At 42.1% G+C, this 19,269-nt stretch overlaps 1 protein-coding gene across 5 annotated transcripts in view; it reads right to left on the reverse strand.

Moving 5' to 3' along the window:
- Window positions 1-331: 331 nt before the first annotated feature.
- Window positions 332-19,269, reverse strand: part of LOC113036107 (A disintegrin and metalloproteinase with thrombospondin motifs 2-like) — a 138,968-nt gene continuing 120,030 nt past the window's right edge. For 2 of the 5 annotated variants that reach the window (XM_026192192.1, XM_026192225.1), the window contains 16 exons: window positions 19,004-19,147; window positions 16,970-17,102; window positions 16,253-16,285; window positions 15,040-15,153; window positions 14,776-14,921; window positions 14,421-14,596; window positions 11,518-11,651; window positions 11,313-11,436; window positions 10,725-10,805; window positions 10,467-10,630; window positions 10,171-10,327; window positions 9,952-10,087; window positions 9,568-9,775; window positions 9,331-9,460; window positions 7,502-7,588; window positions 332-4,290 (listed from right to left, as the gene is read on the reverse strand). In XM_026192192.1, the coding sequence (XP_026047977.1) occupies window positions 2,705-4,290; window positions 7,502-7,588; window positions 9,331-9,460; window positions 9,568-9,775; window positions 9,952-10,087; window positions 10,171-10,327; window positions 10,467-10,630; window positions 10,725-10,805; window positions 11,313-11,436; window positions 11,518-11,651; window positions 14,421-14,596; window positions 14,776-14,921; window positions 15,040-15,153; window positions 16,253-16,285; window positions 16,970-17,102; window positions 19,004-19,147 (3,553 nt within the window). In that variant the 3' untranslated portion in view covers window positions 332-2,704. The remainder of the gene's footprint in view (window positions 4,291-7,501; window positions 7,589-9,330; window positions 9,461-9,567; window positions 9,776-9,951; window positions 10,088-10,170; window positions 10,328-10,466; window positions 10,631-10,724; window positions 10,806-11,312; window positions 11,437-11,517; window positions 11,652-14,420; window positions 14,597-14,775; window positions 14,922-15,039; window positions 15,154-16,252; window positions 16,286-16,969; window positions 17,103-19,003; window positions 19,148-19,269) is intronic. The other 3 variants (XM_026192216.1, XM_026192201.1, XM_026192209.1) reach the window with 3 other exon arrangements.

Here is a 19,269-nt window from a genome sequence, read left to right on the forward strand (position 1 = left end):
CCCACTGAAAACGCTATGTCCAGATGAACAGAATCAGACCTTTGGGATGGAATAACATTACATCAAAAATCATGGCCCTAACATTATCAGATTTTGTTGTCATAAAGAAAAGCAAGAGAAATGTTAGTGCAATGTTGAGAGGAATTAGCTTCTATGTTTTGTATGTGTACCTGGTGCCAGGTATTGCAATTTTAAAAAGGAATATTAATAGATTAAAGGACAGCTTGTAATAATTCTGATGGCTACTCACAAATAGCTGAGTCCATGGCTGGTTTGTGTGTCCGTATTGTCATGTGCCACAATAACAAAAATCACGCTTGTGATTGCAAAATACCACAGGCACTTAGTCTTTAATAAATAGTAAACATTAACTTCTGTTTCATATATACATGTATTGTACAAGAAGACTTGTAGATGCAGTTGCCGCACATTAAATGCACAAACAAAACCTTTTATACAAAAAAAAAATAAAGATAACAAACTGGCCTTCAAAGTTTTTCTTTGGATAGAGATACCATAAAAAGCCTTGCATACTTTCCTTTTAAATTTTTGTAGTTTTCCTATAGAAATAAATGCATGAGGGACATCGCTTTTAGCAGCCGTGACAAACAAAGCACCCTTGAATGTAAAAATGTTTTAATAAAAATGCGTATTTTTTCTTTTTCTCTGGTTATTTTTTTGTACTGCTTACCTTAATGACATATTATAATTTACTATTTAAGCACCAAGTATTTGGCAATGTCCCTCATCAAACTGTCATACTGTAGCTTTACTTCCTGAGAGATAAGTAACTGCTCTGGAAATGACAACAGAATCCAACCAGTGTAAACTTTTGCAATTTAGTTTGCAGTTAAGTGAAATAGAAGCTAAATGTCTGCTTTGCGTATTGGCCACTCAACTGAAATGTATTCATATTTGTACTGTGCAAACTGCAGTCCTGGGCTGTAATCTGAAATGGGATGAAAATTTGGATTCTAGGTGGTAGATTTTGTTGCCGTGCGAGTGTCAGTACCACTGTCATTTTTTAAAATCTACATTATCACTGAATTCTTAAGCAAAACAAAGGGTGGTTTAGGGAAATAAAAGCCGAGCTTTGTAAAGTGCTGTAATCCTGGATGTACATTTTTTTTAATTCCTTCTGCTTCTCTTTATTGTGTGTGCACAGGCAAGGCGATTTGCAGCAATCGGTACCCTAAAGGGCTTTACTCAAAGCAACTGTGCAAACATTTGACTGATATGACAGCTTTTTTTTTCTTTCTTTTTTTGGTGGAACTACCCATTAGAAAGCATTGTGGCAGATAAGCGGTGTTTTCAGACAAAGTGTTCATCTCTATAAGAGAAATGATAAGGCTTGGTTTATTGTACTGCGTGGCCTCTCTTCATCCTCAAGAGAAAGTTTCGCTTCTCCTTTAGGAGCTCCTGAATGCGTTTGTTCCTGGTTCTTTCTCTAAGGTTGATCCGATGCTTTGGGATCAAGTTGTTCTGAGAGATGTCGCTCTCCGAGTTGATGACCCTGCTGTAAAAAACATCGATCGAGTTGTCTTCACTGTTTTTCTCAGCACTTCGTGGAGGTCTTAGAGTGGAGATGGTGGTGGTGAGGGTTGTTGGGTTTGCATTTGTGGTGGGAGGTGAGGCAGTACCTGTGTTTGAAGATGTTGTGTCAACAGGTATATTCGCAGGGATGTACTCCGCCTGATCCAGCCAGGATGAAGAGCTTAGCTCTGTCATGTCATCTCCATTTATGATTGGGAATGCCATGGTGAGGCTGTCCTCTATCACCATGGTGTTACTGACCACGCCCACATTTCTGTAGGACACGGTGATGTCATCACCACTGGGATTGCTACCATTGTCTTCTGAAGAGGGAGGGAGAGTAGTTGTGTAATAACGTGTTTTCTTCTTTGGATAAGTCTTTACCACCTTAAATCTACTCTTATCAACTTTGGCTTTTAAGTTTACGCCACTTTTGCTATAGGACACTGTAATGGCATCACTACTGGGATTGTTATCACTGGGGACTGAAACATCGACGCTTTTAGTCACTGGCACAGTGATGTAAGGCATGGCTTCATTGGGCGTGGTGATATCCTCGACAAAACTGTTTTCAGTTGGTATTACGAGATCATCAAAAGTACTTAGTGTTGTTGTTCCAGCATTTGCACTGTCATCATACCACGATTGAGTTTGATCTGTAGCTTCCATGCTATTACTGACATATGGGGCATTGATTCTTGATTTAGGGAAAAGGGAGATCATTGCTGTACCAGTAATGCTTGAAGAAATAGTAGAAGAAAGATCCTCTATTGGGTGCTGCCCACTTGAATAGGGAGGGAAAGTAGTTATGTAATAATGTGTTTTCTTTTTTGGATAAGTCTTTACCACCTTAAATCTACTCTTGTTAACCTTGGGCTTTGTTAATACGTTTGTGCCGCTTTTAGTGTAAGACACTGTGATGTCACCACCATCGCGATTGTTGCTACTGGTAACTGAAACGTCAACGCTTTTAGTCACTGGGACATCTATGTAAGGCACGGCTTCCCTGGGCATTGTGACATCCTCGACCAAACTATTTTCAGTGGGTATTACGAGATCATCGAAAGTACTGGGTGTTGTTGGTCCAGTATTTGTGCTGTCATGGTACCAACATGGAGTTTCATTTGTAACTTCTACGTTATTAATGTTGTATGGCACATTGATTTTTGACTCAGGGAAAAGGGAAGCTTATCGTTGTACAGGTAATGCTGGAAGAAATAGTAGAAAAAAAGTCCTCTGTTGGTGGTTGCTTGGTTGAAGGAGGAGTAGTTGTGTAATGATGTTTTTTCTTTTTTGGAAAAGTCTTTACCACCTTAAATATATTCTGATTAACTTTTGCCTGTGAGTTTAAGCCACTTTTGGGTGCTGGTTTTGGGTTCTTTGGTGGCTTGTGCTTTGTAACTTTTATCTTTGGTTCAGTTTTCTTTTGAGTATTGGAATTTGGTGGAGCATCTTTTTTAGGGGAAGGTTTAATTTTTTCCCCTGGAGTCTTTTTGGGGGGTTTATTTGCTGAAGTTGCCTTTTTGGGAGCAGTGCTTGATGAAGTAGTCTTTTTCACTGGAGTAGTGTTTGGTGGAGTAGTCTTTTTTGGAGACGTGATAGCAGGAATAATCTTTTTGAGGGTAGCGTTTGATGGAGTAGTCTTTTTGGGAGCATTGTTTGATGGGATAATCTTTTTGGGAGAAGATTTTGATGGAGTAGTCTTTTTTGGAGAAGTGGTCAATGGAGTATTCTTTTTAAGAGTAGTTTTTACTGGAGTAGTCTTTTTGGGAACATTCTTTGATGGAGTAGTCTTTTTCGGAGTAGTGCTCGATGGAGTAGTCTTTTTTGGAGTAGTGCTCGATGGAGTAGTCTTTTTTGGAGTAGTGCTCGATGGAGTAGTCTTTTTCGGAGTAGTGCTCGATGGAGTAGTCTTTTTTGGAGTAGTGCTCGATGGAGTAGTCTTTTTCGGAGTAGTGCTCGATGGAGTAGTCTTTTTCGGAGAAGTGTTTCCTGAGGTAACCTTTTTTGGAGTACTGTATGACTTCTTCTTGGGATTGAGCTTTGGTATAGAGGGTTTTCCTGGAATGCTTTTCGGGGTCGTATTCTTTTTTGGATTCTGCTTTGTTGGACTCATCTTTTTCAAGGTTTTCTTTGGCGGAATAGTCTTCTTAGGCTTGGAGTTCTGTAGGATGTCTGTCTTTTTACTGTTTTCTGCTGGCTGGGTCATTGGCAGAGTGGTTGTTGTTGTGTCCGTTTTCAAACCAAATGTTACTGGTGTATTTGTAGATGTGTGCACCAGATTTTCAGTGCTGTTGTTTATGTCTGGAGGAGGCAAAGGTAGAGGATATGTAGTAACACTGCGAATGGTTGTGGACTCCCTGGTGATTGCTATGGAAGAAGTTGTAGGGTAAACAGGGGCCCTGGTGGTAGCCGGTGAATGAATGGTAATCATTTGTGCGGTACTCAGTGGGGTGGCATGAGGAGCTGTAGGGGAAGATGTAGGAGGATGAGCAGTAGACGGTGAACTAATGGTAGAAACTGATGTGATGACAGCTTTGGAGGGTTGTAAGGTGGTGAAGCCAGAGCTTGGGATGCTTGTGGTTGGAGGAGATGTAACTGTGATGGATGTGGCTCTGGGGGTGGAGCTGGGGACAGGCACTATGTTAGGGACATTGCTGCAGGATTCGCAGCATATGCGCTGGTAGTCCGGTAGAGAGCAGTAGCGTTTCAGCACCTCCATGCGACAGAAGACAGACCGGTCTCCATGACAACGGCCTGTAAACAAAAAAACAGAAAGCTGAACAGAGAGGTAGAAGCTACGATAATATGTGTGTGTGAGATTGCTCTATGCTAAAGAACGTGAACAAAACTATATTGTTACAAATTGGCATTACTCTCATGTTACGCAGACATAAATCCATGCACATGTGAGTGAAAGTACATGTTGGTTTCACGCTGTTAGAAGTACAGTAGTAAAGCCAGACCACTAGCAGAGGATGCAGGAAGGAGAAAAAAGGAGAAAAATCCACACATCAAGAGCATTGATGAGATTCATCCAGAGCAACTGAAATGGGAAAATAAGGGTCGCCAGTCTTGTGTTGCACCTATAAGAGATCAGGATTTTTCATCTAATTCTGCTTCTGCTCATGTGTTTCTTCATTTTTTTCAGACGTGCAACATTTTCAGTTCAATATTAAGTCTACCACTTGACTTGTACCCTTTTTGTACCATGCCAGTCAAAAATAACTACTTTCTTATTGCAGTATATACCAATCTGACAAAAAAAATCTAACCAGTGAACATTCCCATTAGGAGAAAGATCACACTTTTTAAAACGATTTTTATTGATACAACTTTGCTTTTGAGAATGACAGGAACTGAAACAATGAGATGTACGCCCCGCCCTCCCCTCTCAATATATAGATATATTTTTTTTCTTAAGAAAAATAATTCAACTGTATCGAAAGTTACAAGTTCACAGTCACTTTGGTAAAACACTTGATTACTTGGAAATCAACCAGTCAATCTGTTTATCGATTGAAGAAGAAAAAGAAAACAAAAGAAAACAAACAAAGATGAAATACATAAATGATATTTGCTGCTTAAATAAAACACATAATTTTCATGTTGATGTAAAAACTGGAATGGCACATTAAGTGTCATATGAAACATTTACAAAACATTAATAAAATTTCCCTGATAAATCAAAGTGCATATAGACGCAGTGCACGTAGTCCATCTGAATGTTTCTTCAACGTTAGCCAAACGTTAGCCAGCCCCACGCAGCAGGCCAGTGAAGCCACGAAACAGTTACCCATAGTATAGAATATTATAGAAGAAGATAACAGTCATGAACATTATTAAATACAGTCAACACCAATGTTATATACAGTATCGCACTGCTAGGTCTGGCTTGGTCTCATACAGTCCAACTCCAGCAGAAGGAAACCTTGGATAGCTCGCTACATAGTCACAACAGAAATATGTGTTCACAATACAATGACAAGTCTGAAGTGTTTTTTTCTTTCTTTTTTCTTTTTCTTTTTTCTAGATGCCACATGTGTCAATACCCTAGGCCCTTGGAAACCCTTCCCAGTAGTCGGACATTGGTCCAACATCATCTTGGTAGGTTTGATGGTTGGCGGGTGTGAGTTTGTTACGTTGGTTTGAAGCTGCCTCTATTCCGAGTGAAACTTTGAATGAGTAAAGCCATCTCTTTCACAGATAAATGCCATTACATTCAATCCAAGATAAGGCATTGTTCATGTTTTCAATGTTCACCAAAATAAAATGAGATCATCGGACGCTCTAAAATCAAAGTTTATGAGGTATTTCTGTATCTGATCGCAATGTGTAAAAGCCCAAATGATGAAGCACCCTCTCTCTCTCTCACACACACACACACACACACACACACACACACACACACACACACACACACACACACACACACACACAACACGCAACGATTAAGGACGCTCATTCATCTAACGCATACATCCTCCCAAACACACATGCACAAAGACGCGCACCCACACACACACCAGTGCACTCACGCACGGATTGATACAAACACACAGGTGATGGACGCAAATGTGCATGACAAAACGTGATCCTGGCCGTAAAGAAAACGAGAAGCAACAGTAAACCACTGATCCATCTGAGAAAATGGAGAGGCAAATAACTGACCAAGTCCTGCATAATATAGGTCTAACCCTTTCCCCCAAAACACTTTACCTTTATTAAATATTCATCTGTATTCATGTAAAATCAATAAAAAAATACACATAACAGTCAAGGATCTAAGCGATCAATAGCAGTCCAAAGATTTTAGGCAAATAAGCTACAGCTTATTCATGGTAAAACATTATTAATATTATTGTTACTCATATAGATTTATATTTATAGTTATATATAAATACAAATATATTTATAGATGTATTTGTTTAAAGTCTGCAAGCACAAATAAGCTGCATTTATTGAACTTTTGTATAACAGTCAAAGAGAGGATGGCTGATGATGAGGTGAAATGGGAAGCAACCTCAATTGGTCAAACTACCCTGTTTTTTTTTTTCTTTCTTCTTTTTTCTTTTCTTTTCTTTTTCTTTTTTTTTGTGTCGTCACCTCAGAAGACCCTCCCACAAAAATCAAAAGGTTTACTGACTTCACTTCCTGCTTCTGTGCTGAGTTCCTGTCAATCTGAGAATGGAACGTGGGATGAGACACCACTCTCATCCCCAAATGGAACCAATATGTCAGATGAGCACTTTAGCAAAGATGTCCTCAGATCACATTCACAGTAAAGCTTTCATATTATATATATATGTATATATATATTTTTTTTCTATATAGATATTTATACCTTTTCTGTTTATTTTGACACCTGTTTCTCCCCCACATTGACAATGCGCTACAAAAAGAAAAAAGCGCAGCTGCATGATAGCACGCAGCTAGCTCGCGCAAATCACGGCCGCCGAATGCAGAGGGGGGGGGGGTCCCCTCGCACGTGAACGGCTCTTCGACACATCTCAGGAGATGCCAATGAAAACTTGTTCGCCTTGCCACTACGAAATCCTTTTCACATCAAATTTTTTGTTCATCTTTTGAGTTTTCGACTGGCCAGCGGTTACAACACAATGCTCCACAAAGGAGACAGAGAGAGAGAGAGTTAGAGAGAGAGAGAGAGCAAGAGAGAACCAACTAGCACACGCAGGAGCCAGAGACCTCCCCCAGTCAGAGCCGTCTCAGACACAGAGAGAGAGAGACAACATCCCCCCCACCCAAAAGAGAAGCGAAAGCTTTTGCCGCTCGCTCACGGGCGTGGCACAGGCACAAGGCTTGGGGCAGGGGGCGGGTCAGGGGGCCAGCCGGGGCCGGCCCTGCAGGGACAGGAGGACAGAAATGGGCAGGGCCCAGCAGAGGACAGACATGCAGCTGCAGCTGCTGCTGTGGAGGCCAGGCTGGGAACTATAGAGGGAGGTTTTACGTGAGGAGATCTTCGGGAAGTTGGGGTTGGGGCGTGACAGCCACTGGATCAAAATGTTGCCGTTCTTGTTGAGGTCTGGTGGGCCCTCTGCAGAGAAACATGGAGAGAGGCATGGAAACATTAAGAACGACTATAAGGGAACATGAGCAATATGTAACAATTTTTCATCCTTATCCTTTTAATTCTTTTAGCATCCATCACACCTAGCTTCTACACTGATGCCAGGGGCTAAATCTAGTTTAGTTTTATCTGTTTATTAAATATATTACGCCTCCAGAATGTGTCTCTGACATTTCAGCTGAAGCTACGACTAAAATCGGTTCAGTTTGAACTGACATATTTACATGCAATGACAGCGACCTTGTGACAATTTATTACATGGTCGCGACACATAATGTGTTGAAATTATATGTGTATTATCATGCCAACAATACCAGCTGAAGGCCAATTTCAAGCTTTACCAAATTACCTGTTGGTGACATGAGCAGAATCTCCATACTCAGATTACATGGCGCTTGTGTAATGGTGGCTCAAAGCAAGGCAAGAACAGGACTCTCACACTGTGGACTATTGCCCCTGTTATGCTGCCACTTTGTTAGATATTTATGACTTTCTATTTATTTATTTCTTACTTTTTTAATCTTGATTTGGTTAGTCAAGCAGTTTTACTTCATCTTTAGTTACATTTTTAGGCAAGTAGCTGGTTAGGAGGAGAATGCTGTCACAGAAATAACTGCATGTAAAACTTAAAAAAAGAAACATGGTGTTGTGGTAACCATAGGCACTATACAAAAGATGGACACAGCCCCTCACTGATTTGTGGAATACCCTTAGTGTTACCATCTTGGTTTTTTAAAAACGGAATGTAATCTATTTCCAATTCTGCATGTTCTACATGGAGAGAAACAAAATATATCTATAGCACCACTTCATTATGTACATCTTTTCAACTGCTCATTAATGCAAGTATCAGTTCAATGCATTTATGCATGTACACATGGTCAAAACCAGTGAGCAGTAGTTCTCTGAGAGAAAATGCTTTGTTGATGCCTTTTGACTGCTTTAAAGTGATAGCAAGGTAACAGTAACTCCAATGAACACTTGTTACAACCAAGGTATGCAATGAATACCTCTCAATGCATAACACATTAAATCTAGCAAAAGGGCTACAGCAGCAGAAGACCACACTGGGTGCTTCCACAAGTCACACAGTCTCACCAAAACTGGACAACAGAAGACTGAAAAAACATCAAACATGGCTGGTTTGTTGAGTTTCAATTTTTGTTGAAGGATTCAGATGGTAGGGTCAAATGTTAGTGTAAACAACATGAAAGCATGGATCCATCCGTCTTATATCACTTTTCAGGTGTGGCGACACCACAGCCAGTTTGAGTATTATTACTAACCATGACCATCCCTTTATGACAGCAGTGTACCCATTCTCTGATGGCTGCTTCCAGCAAAATACCGTGCCATATTACAAAGCTAAAATAATCTCAAACTGGTTTCTTGGATATATTAATGAGTACACTGTGCTCAATAGTTCTCCACAGTTACCAGATATCAATCGAATACAGCACCTGTGGGATGTGGCGGAATGAGGAGATCACATCATGGAACTGTGTGATGCTGCCATGTCATTATGGCCCAAAATCCCTGAGAAATGTTTCCAGCAACTTGCTGAATCTGTGCCATGAAGAACTAAGACAGCTCTGAAAGCAAAAAGGGGCTCAAACCAAGTTCTAGCAAGGTGTACCTAATGAAGTGAGTACCCTGGACATTTTAAACCTATAAAAAATACTCACAGGGTGGGCTCGCACAACACTTACTGGAACACGGTGTCAGGCGACAAACTCTTATGGTGTCTGGCTTACTGTCGAGACACAGGCCGATGGTGTTGTCCCTGGTGTGACACAAAGCCTGTCTCTGCTGGGTCCCATTACCACATGTCACTGAGCACTAGGGATACAAAAAATAAACACACAATGCAAAAAAATCATCACAAACTACTTACAAAATGTGAATAAAGTGCAAGCATCTTGAAGGCTCTAGTTTAGCCCACATACCTGTGACCACGGTCCAACTCTCCACTGGGTGGGGCAGGGAAATCGGTTGCAGGATCTGCGCGACTCTGGTCGGTTGTCGTTGCAGTGTTTGTTGTGGATAGCACGTGTTGTGTTGTCATCCGAAAGCTGGACGCAGCTCACCGATCGGACTTGCATGCCCGTCTTTCCACATGGCTTGCTGCAGTTCTGCCACTCGCCCGTCACCCAGCTGGAGAATATATGACAGCAAAGAGAGGAAAGAGCATCGAGGGACATCAAAACATATCGACCACAAAGGAGAACAAAGGGCGACCTGAATGCAGAAAAAGTTGCTTTAATCCGAGTGTGGATTCCTACTGTAAGTCACATTTTCACAGATGTTGTGCTTCTCATGTGAATACATACATGGGAGGAGGGCAGGCCTTCTGGTTGCAGTCCCTCATGTCACCTCTCGGTTTCATGTTGGACTTGTTACAGAACCTTTTATGAACCATCTTGCTGTCGACTTTTCTTCTGCAGCCGTATCGCAGGTACTGCTTTCCTAAAAAAGGGTGGAAAATCGGACATCATATAAGTCAAAGAAACAACGGTTTCACTGTGAGAATTTTCTTTGTTCTACTGTACCTCCACCACAAGGCCTGGAGCAGTAAGACCATTTCTTTGGGGCCCATTCATAAGCGCTGTCCTCCACTAGCATGTTGTTCTGAATTCCAGAGTCAGAGTCTGTTCTCATCAAGTACTTGTACGACAAATTCACATCCTCATCCCCGTGTAATTTCATCTAAAATCCGACAGATCATCATAAAATTAATGAAGGAATCAAGATAATGCATAATTTCAACCACAAAATGTGATATTATGAGATTATTATGAAATTTAGGTAACTATAGATTCAATTTTAAAGTCATGTTGTTGCACACCATGATCAGAACTCCATGTCTGAGAGGCCCGGTTGACTGAAGGGTCTCCTTGTCATTGTCATTCTCATATTCCCACTCCACCCCCTTCTCTATGACCGAGTAGGATTCTGGCTTCTCCATGTCCCCGTTTATGAAGAACTGTCCTGATGCCACATTTTTCACCACTGCAGATGGGAGAAAAATTGACAACACTGCAACGAGCAAATCTACATTCCAGTATCTGGCACGGAAGAAAAAAGAAGCTCGAATTTAAAATACCTAGAGTGTGCGAGGTGGCTTTCAGCTCTTGGATCAGTAAGTGCCTCGTTCCTCGGGGGATTTCGAGAACTTTAAAGAACCCTGAAATAAAACAGACATCTGGTTTGTGCCAAAAAGTCAATTTTACTGTTTCATACCAAAGAACTGCACCAAAGCCAGTAAAGCTCCCTTTCTAATTTCAATTAAATACCCTTGCGCACTACTGAAAATCCCTTCAGTCGTGATTATTTTCATCCAGGGAAAACATCTGATTCTGAGAATTTCGCTGTTATAACATGTAACTCTCCCAACACCAAGGGTTAGATAATACTGTCATAAATATTAGGTTATGAAGTGATTGTTGACGTAACTTCTTGGCAATGCTCAAATGGAAACATGTGAGCTTGGATTTTTACTGAGGTTTGCGGCAATTTTAAAACCTTGCTCTAGAGGGCGATGTTTAACCAAAAGATAAAATAAAAACAGAGAGTCCAGTCAAATGTTTATACTATGCTTACCAGAATGACAGCTGGCTGCTAGACTGGTAGGACTGAGTCAAGTCTCCTCTATGAAACAAATTAAGGGTTATTCAGTGTGTTAGTGGGTTACCTTGTTTCTTGGCGTTACGTGAGATGGTGTCTTTGAAGATTTTGCAGCTGGAGTTGTCACCTCCACACACTCCACAGTTGTCCTCCTGCTCCGAGGAGCCGACCACTCCGTCGCATCCCACTTTCTGTTAATAAAGAAACTTAGAATTTGACACATGCTGATCTCAGCACGTGTGCGGCTGTCTTTCCACGCGCATGCCCCTCACCTTACACTCCGCACCCACGCAGACACTGTGTGGGTCCTTGTATGAGCACCGCGTACCATCCAGGACCACTGTCTCCGTGAAGACTGCGGTTCTGGTCTCCTTGGACTGACAATGCAGGTAGCAGCGTTTGCTAGCTGGAAAGCGGACAAAAATGAACATAGAGAATGAAAACCACTATCCAAGTGATTGTCACAGAGTCACCCCTGTGGTCTGACTAGAAGATTTCATGTTTACAACCGACATGCGATTATTTTTATGCTCTGAATAAGCTCTCTGTGAGTCAGCACGACACTTTGTCTCATTGTGTCTGTCTGAGTGAGTCATACTACAACTGCACGAGCCCCCAGAGATGAAGCCTGGCAGATAGTCCGAGTGCGAACGAACACTCCTACTTCATCACATTTATTACAGATGGCTACAATCCAGAGACCTTGTCTTTTGGACCGTTGACACTAATAAACAGGTGGGAGACACGCAACAAAACTGCTCAGTTCGATCACGTGGAGAAAACACAATCTTGTCAGGTTGGACTGAGAATGCACAAACAATGTACAAAATCCCTCCTCAGTGTTCTAAGTCTTTTGCTGCTCTGTGGCAGTTGACACATGCACACACATTACAGTGGAGAAGAAGAACTACAGAGGCTAAACAACAAAATATATAACCTCTATTTTCTGGTTCTTATTTGAGGAATCACCAGTCTAAGCAGACATGCCTAGACCTAGGTCTCCCCAGCTACCTCCTTCACTTCTTCTGGGGGGACACTGAGCCAGCTGAGAGACATAATATGTCCAACATGTGGGGCCTGCTCCCAATTAGATATACCCACAACACTGCACCTAGGAGGCATCCCAGTCAGATGCTTGAACTACTTCAACTGCTTCCTTTGAATGTGGATGAGCAGTGGTGGCTTTACACTGAATCCCTATTTATGCACTGTGAAATGCACTACACACAGGTACACACACACACACACACACAGGTCTTTATCACCAGCTTCCACATTTATTTATAGTTTTCCCAGGTTATGATATGAACACAGTCTGACAGCTGTCGGTCCCAGCTGATTTCCCTCGTACTCCGCTCCTCTCTGTCTCACTATAAAAAGGGAAGGAAACCATTATCAGTCCAAATCGCCATCAGCTGTTCTCACCGGCATCTCCAGCACCACCCCGTTGAGCCCACTGCACCACTCCTCCCCTGCAGCCGCGCCCGGGACCACACCTCCGCCACATGCACCAAACTCTTTACCCCATCTCTAAGAGTGAGCCCAGTCGCCCTTCACAGGAAGCACATTTCCACTGCTTGTATCCACAATCTCCCTCTTTTGTTCACTTCTAGCAGGTCATGGCCATAGATCAGGGGTAGGCAACTCCAGGCCTCGAGTGCCGGTGTCCCTGCAGGTTTTAGATCTCACCCTGGGTCAACACACCTGAATCACATGATTAGTTCATTATCAGGCCTCTGGAGAACTTCAAGACATGTTGAGAAGGTAATTTATCCATTTAAATCAGCTGTGATGGATCAAGGACACATCTAAAACCTGCAGGGACACCGGCCCTCGTGGACTGGGATTGGGGACCCCTGATGTAGACTGATGTAATGGCCCACACCTCTTAATCCTTGAAATCAGGCGTTTGCCATTTCAGCAGTATAAAATGAAGCCCATAACTATGCAGTCTACCTTCACAAACATTTGAGAAAGAATCAGTTGTTGTAATGAACTAAATGGTATTGAGGATGGTACTGTAATAGGATGCCACCGTTGCAACAATTTAGTTCTTGAAATTTCTTCCTAACTTCAGACATACTGTTCAACTATGTACAATAATACATGCAAAAGCAAAAACACTCCGAATTATATATAGTGTTATATTTTAGATCATTTCAAAAGATATTTTGGATTCAGGTATTTTTTTCAGTTTGACATTGCAAGTATTAGAGTTAAGGTTAGCACATATGATGACTTAAACCTCAGAGGGTTAACACAAGAGATAAATATAGGTGAGGTTCTATTCATATAGACTGATAAACTATAGAAGAGAAACTAGAAGTTCACATTCAGAGCAGACACTGTACTTTGTCAGAGTCACAGTACACACACTTCTGGAGATGTCAAGCTATGAATTGAATTCAGTTAAACCTCAGTTTTTTTTCCCTCTCATAGAAGCATGTGTACATTAACACGCATGCAAACACGAGCGCACACATCGAAAAGTAATTTGAGATGGTAAAAGCTTTGCTGAAAAATTTGCCATTTGGAAATAATAAAAATGAAGAAAAACAATTTAGCAAAGCCTTCTTAGCTGATTTTGAGTAGCGTGACCTCTGTGTAGATAAAGAGACAGCTCAGCACTTTTCTCGAGGGTTGCCCTTTAGTTGGACGATAATTTAATATGTATCAGGAAGGCAGTGACATCTCAACTCAGAGGCAAGGGTGGAGCTTCACACTCACACAGTGTAGTGTCAAAGGTTTGGAATATTAATTGGATAAATTTAGGTTTGGGTTCTTTGTGAATATGAGAGTTTGTCCACATGTGCCAAATGTATGGATGCAGAAAAAGTTGGAGGAGGAGTTTAAATGACATCAGCAAAAGGGTGGAGAAAAAGAAGACACTGAGTTCATAGAAAAATGGTTTTAAAGTTGTGGCTTTTTACTTTTTTTTTGTGGGAGGGCGTAGCCATACTTCAAAGCTGCACCCACTGCCAGATGTCACTGATGATAGAAAAACACAACCTATATATATATATATAAACGCTCCACAACCCAACCACATTCAAGACTGTGCTTCCTTCTGTTGTTGGCTTTCATTTATATTTATGACTTCCACAGTATATCATCACTTAAGGTTTGTCTGGTTCATATCTCCACCCCAATACATTGTTTGCACGTGCATACTCACGGTCTGGGTGTTCATAAGGCAGCCAGTGGTGCTTGTTGGTGTAGATTTCAGACGGAAGGGCCCAAGCGTGGCACTGCTCTTCTCTTGGATCGCTGTAAATATCCTCACACTCGTTGGTGTTGCACATCTGGAATTGGGAATCCTCCCCCACGCATTTCCGGCCTCCGTTGTGCGGTCTGGGGGAGTGGCAGGTCAGAGAGGACGGGAATATTTTGCTCTAGATTATGTTTTACCTCTGAAACCTTAATCATTCACATTTTTTAATCATTTTTATAAGTGGCTCCTCTATCAGGAGTGACACAATACCTAAAAGTGATATTTGTTTTTATACATGCAGTGGTAAAGAGTTTCCTACCTTGGATTATTACAGCTGCGTGTGCGAAACTGTACTCCTCCACCACAGGTGCGCGAACACTGGCCAAACTCGCTCCATGCACCCCAGTTTCCATCTTGCCTCATGAGGTCGGGGGTCAGCCAGATGCAGTGACCTCTATAGCAATGCTGCAACAGTCCAAGCGCATAAGTTACCAATTGGAAATGTTGTACAATAAAACACATTTTCTTTGGCTTCCAGTAGCATTGCACTACACTTTATTGTACTAAAGCAGTGTATAAATACCTTCCCTTCCCCACACATGGTTCCATCAATGGGCGGCCCTTTCTTAGTCTTGCAGAAGAATGGATTGTCTGGGTGGCTACACCACAGCTGCTTGCATGGTTCAAATGTGCGATACTGTGGGACACAGAGAGAAACCCATTCTCATAGCTGAAAGCTCCAACTTCCAACACACGCTACTAGGATGAGATTAAACACTGAATAACGGAAGCACAAGTAGAGATGGGAGGAGAGATATCACAACAACAATAGCCACAACAATAGTATTATATCCAACACTAACAACACCAAACCTGTGCTGAGTCACTGCACTGTACATTATGCTCCACTGAGAGATACACAGCCATTCATGCAAACTAAACCAATGGATGTGTGTTTGCGTGAGAGAGACAAGACTCTCATAATGAGACAGCCTAGAGTTAAGAATGTCACCGCGGAGGGCAGAGGGCAAAAGGTTTCAAAAGCCATAGAGTGAGGTCTCAGTGACCTCTAAAAATGCCCCTGGACACAGATCAAGTCCAAATTCTCCTTCTTGTCTGATATGAGCCACAGATGAGGATATCAACCAACCAAACCGAAGTGAAGTCCAGTGTCTGAGGGGCGGTGCCCTCCTCCCTCCAAAGGCTTTTCTACCCACCATGACCCCAGTGGACCTTTACAGGTCTTAGTGTGAGTCACAGTCAGTGGGTAGACTGCGGTAGGTAATCAGCAGTAAGATCAGACTGGAGGATCCTAAAAGCTGAGGAGAAAACATGGAAAAACAGCCTCTGTTCTGGCTAGGCCCTTTCCCCTTGGATGGGAAAGGCATCTTTCCAACCTTTTCCGCTCGTTTAAGTCGCGAGAGTGCCAATATAATGAGGCTCTTCCTGCCAGGGCTGCAGTGATTTAACACAGATTTTGCAGAAGAGGACTCGGGATATGGTACTGTTCAACTGCTGGATTGCACCACAGCCAACCAATGAACCAGTAGCTTCACAGTTGTTTTGAAAGATTTTAGCGCCACTTTGAAGCATTTTAGAATCCTGCAGACTAACATCCAACGTTAACATCCAAACTATGACAATGGGTAGGACAGATAAACAAAGTACAGTAAAAAGAAAAAAAAATTGAAAATAAGGAGCAACATTACAAACAGTTACAACTTCAAATAGAAAAAGAAAGTCTGAGAAAATAAAAGACGAGGCCACATGTCTTCCAGGAGATGGGGTAACCTTACCTGCGTTCCTGCCTGCCCCGCCTTTTGTAGCTGAGGGGAATGAGTTTGACAAGAGAATAGAGGGTAATCTAGCAAGGTGTGCAAAGCCCCTGAACAAGCTGTCAGTCAAATAAGCAACAGCCTCCCAACAGCGTGCCACAGTGGCTTCACAGTCATAGAGCGGGTGAGGGTGACTGGGGTAAAAAGGCCTGGCAAGATGCTGCAGCTGGGTGAAGCTTTTCGTGTTTACAAAGAGCTGCTTGTGAGAGTTTCATGTAAAGGCACTGTGGTATCAAGGCATATGTAGTGTTATTATAAACAAATAAATAGTTGATTGCTATTTAACATTAACAACAGAAAAGAAGTATCTATCAAAACCAATTACCTGCTTTTAAGTAAGATGTCAATCCCACCAGAGGCCGGGAGAGGAAACAGAGGACATCAGAAGAACGTGAATAGCTGTGTATGAGTGACTCTCATTTCATTACAGTGTGGCCCTTGGTTAGTAAGGAAAACCTTCAGAGCTTAAGGGGTCACATAAAAAGTACATATGCCACAGTGAAATTCAGCAAACTGAACTGAATTAACTGATACAAGCAATTCAAAGCGAGCGAGAGGATAAAGCAATGCAAAGTTTGCAGAGGATGCCATTGTTGTGTTAGCGGAGTTTTCAGGTGTCCGTAAGCTAGCGACTGTATGCTAGTAAAGAGACTGTTTAGGACTACGCTGGTCTCTTACCGCGGTGCACGTCGTGTAGCCCACGCCAAAGTCAAAGCGGCACTGCTCGTTCATGGAGTAATGCAAACCAGGAAGTTGAGGCAGCGATGGCCAGTTGTGGTCAAAAGGGTCATCACGAAGACAGTCATAGGAACTGAAAGAAGAGTTTAAAAACGTGTTCATCTTTATTTTCTTTTTTCTTTTCTATGTACACTCTCGTCTGGCATTCTTTAGCCGTAAAACGAAGACTGGGACTAATATCATATTCTAGTATTAATAAATTAACAATTAAATGGTGTTATCACAATTTGGCAGACTTTAGTTTTCTCCCATTCTAATGACTTGAGCATGTACATCTGCTCACTGGATCACTTTCGCTCCACCAACCGGTTGCAGCAGATGGCACCCCTCCCTGAGGCTGGTTCTGCTGGAGGTTTCTTCCTGTTAAAAATGAGTTTTTCCTTCCCACTGTTGCCAAGCGCTTGCTCAAAGGGGGCCATTTGATTGTTTTGTCAATCAAAACGATCAAATGACGCTACAGCCATGGGGGTTTTCTCTCCACGATTGTAGTTTCTTTACAATATAAAGCACCTTGAGGTGACTGTTGTAGTGATTTGTTGCTATATAAATAAAATTGAATCGATAAAGTGGAATAAAACAGCAACTCTTCAATTTCAGTTTAATTTCGGGGAAGTAGAAAAATCTGGTGAGCAAAGACTGGTGTTGGCATGGCCCAACAATGTCTGCGGGTTTAAATGTGCTGTTGGGTGGCACGATGGCATGCGCCACATCGTATTCAAGCGATGTCTGAGGTGCTCTGTGCGTGACAGCTTCTTCCAATCCTCACCCGATGTGCTGCCTTCTCACTTGAACACTGGATTTTTCTACTAAAAGCTACTGTTTGATTTCTGAGGTGTGGCCAGAGTTCCAGCTCTCATCACCAGCAATGATCCCAAACATTAGAAGTGGATCAGTTTCACGCAGATGTTTCCTCTCTGTGTAATTTGAGGTCTACGATGAAAATCACAGAGCGCACATGCAAGTAATCAAAAAGGGACACTGAGGGAGTGAACTGGAAGAAGCAGCCACAGTGGAAGCAGTGAAGCTTTGCCCGAGAGAGAGGCATATAAAGGGAGATCAGTGATGAAACATTAGCAGAAACAAACAGTTTAATTGGTTCAGTGTGATTTTAGCACGACTTGTAGATTTCCATGCTGTCAAAGCACCTAAAAAGTGATGCAAAGAAGTAATCAAGTGCCTTTAGAAGTTTAGGATATCGCTAGTCTTTATATGTGTGAACATCATGGACGACATAATTTTATAGGATATTTGTACTTTGTAAAGTACAGAGTGTATCAAAAAGAATCATCTCATTCCAAAAGGCTATATCATTTAAAGCAGGGGTGGAGGAACTTCAGGCTTCAAGGGACGGTGTCCTACAGGTTTCAGATGTGTCCTTGATCCAACACAGCTGATTTAAATGGCTTGAAGTTCTCCAGAGGCCTGGTAATGAACCAATCATTTGATTCAGGTGTGTTGACCCAGGGTAGTATCTAAAACCCGCAGGACACTGGCCCTAGAGGCCTGGAGTTCCCCATCCTGACTTAAAGAAATGGAATTTTAAAACACATGAATGAATGCAAAGTTTTACATATAAAAAACTTACAATGTTTACAAGTGTTTAATATGCCCCCCTCCACACCCATAAGACAGTCAAACCTGTCCCATACATTTGTGAGCATGCAGCCGCTGATGTTGTTAGGCTACCTATCAGCAGGAAAGGAGGAAACTCACAAATCTGCTCTTTCTAGCAGTACATGTTTCCGTTGTTAACACTGAATGTTTGCAGAGTTAGAGCGCTTTGAAATCGGCTGATTCGGTTTGATACGCCCTGTATATTTTTTATTCAAACCTAATCTTAAAGACAGCACAGACTGGCAATATCCATGCATCAGCTGGATCCAAATCATACCGATGCCAGCACTGACCTTTAAAAAGCCCATAAATCAAATACTTCTGTACGTGGGGTTGCATGTGTATGTGTCTGTGTCTCACTGAAGGTATCGTCCCAGCTCCTGCATGCTACATTTGGACCACTGAAAGCGGTGGAAAGCAGCTTGCACCAGAGGAGCCATGATGCTGCCCAAGTGCACCTCGTCTCCGCAGCGGTTTCCCTGGCCATCATGCTCCATCCCCAGCCTACACAAGAGCGAGAGAAAGAAAAAAAATGAGACATCAAGAGAGAAGTAAAGGGAAAAAAGATGAACCAGTGGAGACAGATTGGGAACGTGTGGGAGTTAAAGAACATGAAACAAAGGCGG

The sequence above is a fragment of the Astatotilapia calliptera genome, chromosome 2, assembly GCF_900246225.1.
Source record: "Astatotilapia calliptera chromosome 2, fAstCal1.2, whole genome shotgun sequence".
NCBI classification, from domain to species: Eukaryota; Metazoa; Chordata; class Actinopteri; order Cichliformes; family Cichlidae; genus Astatotilapia; species Astatotilapia calliptera.